This window comes from Lactuca serriola, chromosome 5, assembly GCF_051521515.1.
Source record: "Lactuca serriola cultivar US96UC23 chromosome 5, Lser_US96UC23_V15, whole genome shotgun sequence".
Taxonomy (NCBI): domain Eukaryota; kingdom Viridiplantae; phylum Streptophyta; class Magnoliopsida; order Asterales; family Asteraceae; genus Lactuca; species Lactuca serriola.
This window is the reverse complement of record NC_136412.1, coordinates 218,321,355-218,326,131: the sequence shown is the minus strand read 5'-3', so window position 1 is coordinate 218,326,131 and position 4,777 is coordinate 218,321,355. Positions and strand designations below refer to the sequence as shown.

Sequence of the window (4,777 nt, the reverse complement as noted above, 5' to 3'; positions counted from 1 at the left end):
TACTTGTCCCAAATATTACTTCTCAGTTCTCCAAATCACCACACAAAAAAATCATATAAGAACTTAACACATCATATAACATAACCAATGTTTATATTATTTCTTGAAACAATTACATAGATATTTAGTTCTACATAGATGTACACAATCACTGTGTGCCACTTTAAATTCCCCGGTTATTTGGTTGATTATTATTTCGTTGTTCGTTTGGGGTGCCATTTAAACGTTATCTATCTATTCTTGTTTGGTTGCTTGAATGCCTTGATTTTTTGGGAGCAAAGGGTTTGGGCATCTTAGGGGGTGACTTGGCAATGTTGATTAACCCATTGTTTGGTCATTTTTAAAAACATATAAATGCAATTGAAACATAATTTAAAAAAGTATCAGATACATATTTTACCAAATCTAAAATAAAACTATATTAATTTATCTACCAAAAATGAATAAAGTAATTAACACTAACGAGTTCTTACAACAATTTGGTAGTTTCCCGTGGTACAAATACAACTCTCGTTTAATCCCAAACCAAACCAAATATTACCAAAATCAACACCCCATTAGAAAGAACACCACAATCAACAATAACATTGTTGCCACCACATCCACGGCCATTCTCCGTTGGCCAGATTCCGATCCACCACCACTCTTGTCAGAGTCAGCTTCTTTGCGTGCAGCAGCATTCACGGGAGGCAATGGCGGGTCGACCACATCCGTCACCCGCAGAGGAGGAATTGGTGTTGAAGCCGGTGGCAAAACCGTGGGTTCAACTTGAGCGAGATAATCACCGGGTTTAATCGGTTGGAAAACAAATGCAGCCTTGCTGTTTGGGTCAACACATGGACTCCCTGCCACATAAGCCATAATAAGATATAAATTATTGATATTAATGATGCATTTGACACAATTTGTACACGTCACAATGACTTCTATGCATGTCAAATACGTATATGTCATGTCATATATATAACAAACAGTGCCTAAAAGAACTAACTGTATTAGCTAAACTTACTCAAGAATGCACTTGCGGTTTTCGGGTTATCGGTGATCACACCATCAATACCCTCTGCAATGAATGAAACAAGCTCAATGTACGGATCACTATAGAAATCGAGCTGCATACTTAAAGTTTCCGTTGAGAATCCCGAGACGTACACCGAGATGTTTGCAGCATGCATTTGTTCTACAATTTTTGTGGCTCCGTTTGTAATGTAAATCTTGCTCTCTGGCATTATCGACTTCTTCACTACATTGACTGCATCGGCATATTTCTTGATGTTATCGGTAACTGGCTTTGGTGCATCGCTGATCGGCTTGCTGAACAATAGAACTCGTTGGTAAGTTGGGTTTGAGTTCTTGAACTTTTCCAGGATAGAGGTGTCATCTGATTGGATTAAAATTTGTTGTTTCGGGTTCAATTTCGCGTTCTTCAGGGCTTCATTGACTGATTGGAGGATGTCAAGACCCTTCTTGGATGCTAGGTAAGCAGCATTCTGGGATATGATCGAGTAATGATGTTATTGGAAGGAACACCTATAGGTGCACATGGACCGGGTTCAAGACACCCGGCCCTATCAAAGTCTAAGTGAACGTCAGTTTGAAAGAAACCCGGTCTATGTTCAAGATTATATGTGGACCAATGAAAGACTATGGTCCAGACTGGTCGCCATTTTCATGTACTATTATGAATTGCCATTAAAATGGATAAAATAGAAAAATGTATACCATTAGTTTGTAAACGTTACAACTTACATTGTAAAATTCACACATGATTTAGTAATTATGTTATAAATCTACAAATAATTATAAAAACAAAGAAATATATAGATAATATAATAAAATTTCGGCATAACATATTGTAAACAGAGAAAAAGTTTATTGGTGTATTAAAGCATGATTAAAATATGGGCCATTTTTGTGACATTAACCCTGATTCTAATAAGTAAAACATAAAACTCACTTGGATTCCGATCAGAATACCGGTCGATGCATTCTTCTTGGCAAGCTCCAAAAACTCGGGGACTTTTAAAAATGTTCCGGCGTTCTTTGATTTAGGATTTCGTAACAATCCGCCAGACTGAAACGGGTTCTGAATTAATGCTACAACCAAGTGAAAATAAGTAAAAGAAACAAAACTTGCATTTCATCGTAGCCCAAGATAAAAGAAGGCTAAACTTACGCTTAACAGATTTTATCTCAGTCCACGTCACATCAAATGTAAAAACACCATTTTTCGGTTGGATTTCTGGCACTGAGGTAGACCGATCCATGAAAGCCATTGCCGCGTTAGTTTTTCCCAAGAGATCAGCCGAATCAAGGCAAAACGCAACACCATCTTTTGTCATTTGTACATTGCAATCGATTATATCCGCGCCATCATTGATAGCCTTCTTATACGCGAGATCAGTGCACCCCGGGTAATCGATACTTGCTCCATTGTGAGATATGATCAAAGCATCCACCACCTTCTTGGTTGGTTTTGGACTTTGAGCTAAGCATGCTGCAATCATTTGGCATTTCAGTTCATGTAACCGCAATAAGTTTTCTTACAATTTAGAAAGTATCAGGGAAAAAAGTTTTGTTGCTAAATGCTAGAGATGCAGTCATCTGATATCAATGATATTGGATCACTAACATCAGCAACGGAAATTTTCATATTTCCGTTGCTGTAAGACATTAGTGACAAAATTTATCTGTCACTAATGTCGAGGATCATGACTTCTTACCGATGGCATTCGAAGCAGATCCTGGGAATTCCGTAACAACCCCATCAGCGGAGAACTGTGAATTATCGATGAATTGCAAGTACTCAACCTCAGGATCATAGCTGTAATTATAACTCGAAAATGTATCGGATGCAAACCCTGCGACATACACTTCAAGGCCTTCTCGATGAGCATCGGCAACGAGAGTGGTTGCGGGTTGTAGGTATCCATCTTTACCGATGGGCCATACGTAGTTTTTTGGGACAAAAATCCCCGATGCAAATGTCTTGATCATAGCTAGCTTCTTTAGGAGTGCGCCATATGTTTCTTTGTAAGTAGGCTCGACCTCAACGACAGTTAGGAACCGGAAAACAAGCTTTGTTTTTATCCGATCGAATGTTTTGCTTGCGGCCATGGCTTGCAAGAAACCGATCTCCGGTGACGAGATATAATCCGCCACAAAGTATTGTTTGGACTCATCGATGTATCGTATTACGTTCAACTGATGTGAGCTCCAGAAAGCATCGTTCTACAAGACAAGCATATGAAAACAATGAGTTGTGTTTATAATAAGATGTATAATAGTATAAACTATGTTAGTAATTATGCGGGACCCATGTAAGTTTGTGGGTCCCACGTATGTAACACACCTGAACATTCAACCAGAGGTGGCCTTTCGGCTCCATGCCGAAAACGCTATCGGGTTGCAGCAAAGGGTATACGAAATCGAAAACACTTGCTCTTGAGTAAATATTCTGTATCACTGTGACAAAACATCAGCAAGAAGAAAAAAAAAAACTAACCTTTTGCACTAGAGGTCTAATTTAAGTTTTAACTAATTTAATTAATCGTTTACGTGTTTCTTTCTAAGTTAACATAAAAACATCAATTGAAACCAGGCAAAATAGGCTTCCTTACTAAGTCTCCTCTCTTTACCAAAATATGTCGTCATTTTTACTTTATTTTTAATTATCTATCAAATTAAAAGACATAATGAAAAATAGACCGTTACCCGTGCCACTTACAGCGTATCTCCTTCATTATCTCGTCGATAGTGAAATCCAGAGGGAACCAACCATCAATATCACGCCCATTCACGCTATACCTTCGTTGGTGCTTCGGGAATCTGGTAGCTGCATTGGTGCAGTTATCAAGCTTTACATTCGGAAGACAAACTCCTAAATTATCTTTGGTTAGTTGCAAGTTACAATACTTTAGGGTTCCAATAACACCCATTGCTATAGCCGCAGCATAACCCGCCCCAGAAGAGTCCGGGAATAAACCAGGAAACCCACCTTGGGCTATCACCAATGGCTCCCTACCTAAACATAAATACATAACCCAATGCAAAACCATCATTTAACACATATAATCATGATGTTATATATAATGATGTGTTATTATGGCATAAAAAGGAAGTAAATGAATCAAAATAATACCATGCAATGTTAGCCATTTCTTGCCAGGACCAGGACCAGGACCAGTGATAGCTTGTAACCGGGTCCGACGTGTGGGTTTGTTATTGCCGGGATGAACATGTAAATGTTTGGCGAGAGATGAATGAATCAACAGGAAACCAAAGAGTAACTCCCTGATCATATCTTGTTTAATCTTGCATGGAAGAAAATCAATCAACAACACGTATATCAAGGAATATGTGTCGTTTTATGGGTTAGATTCTTTGAAACACATTAAAAGAAGGATTTTGTGCATGGTTTCTTTTCAAATAGGTTTTGACTTGAATAAACCGTATGAAAAAAAGGACTTATTTGATAAAAGAAATTTGATTTAAAACATGATTTCCCTTGTGGAGTTTCAGAAATCAAGAAACTCTCTAAGGGAGTGGGAAGAAGGTAATGGAAGAAAATGGAGGTATAGAAAATGGAAAGAGAAGACGATTGCTAATAAATTGTACCCACAGATTAAACGAATTTATAGGTAGCAAATACTGCAATTATATCCGGAGATAGAATTTAATTTGATTTTTAAGAGCATCTAATTATAAGTTGCCATAATTAGGTATGCTTATCATGCCTGAGCCGTAATTGAAAAATTAAAGATAATGGAACAGAAAA

The 4,777-nt window shown here is 37.8% G+C and overlaps 1 protein-coding gene across 1 annotated transcript; it reads right to left on the bottom strand.

Annotated features, from left to right (window-relative positions):
- Positions 1–412: 412 nt before the first annotated feature.
- LOC145051447 (glycerophosphodiester phosphodiesterase GDPDL7-like) lies at positions 413–4,528 on the bottom strand. Its single transcript, XM_078999426.1, has 8 exons — positions 4,142–4,528; positions 3,728–4,024; positions 3,353–3,465; positions 2,724–3,231; positions 2,177–2,497; positions 1,958–2,097; positions 1,010–1,490; positions 413–845 (listed from the first exon to the last, which is right to left on the bottom strand). The coding sequence occupies exons 1-8, from the start codon at positions 4,299–4,301 to the stop codon at positions 547–549; spliced, it is 2,319 nt and encodes a 772-aa protein (XP_078855552.1). The 5' UTR covers positions 4,302–4,528; the 3' UTR covers positions 413–546.
- Positions 4,529–4,777: the final 249 nt, after the last annotated feature.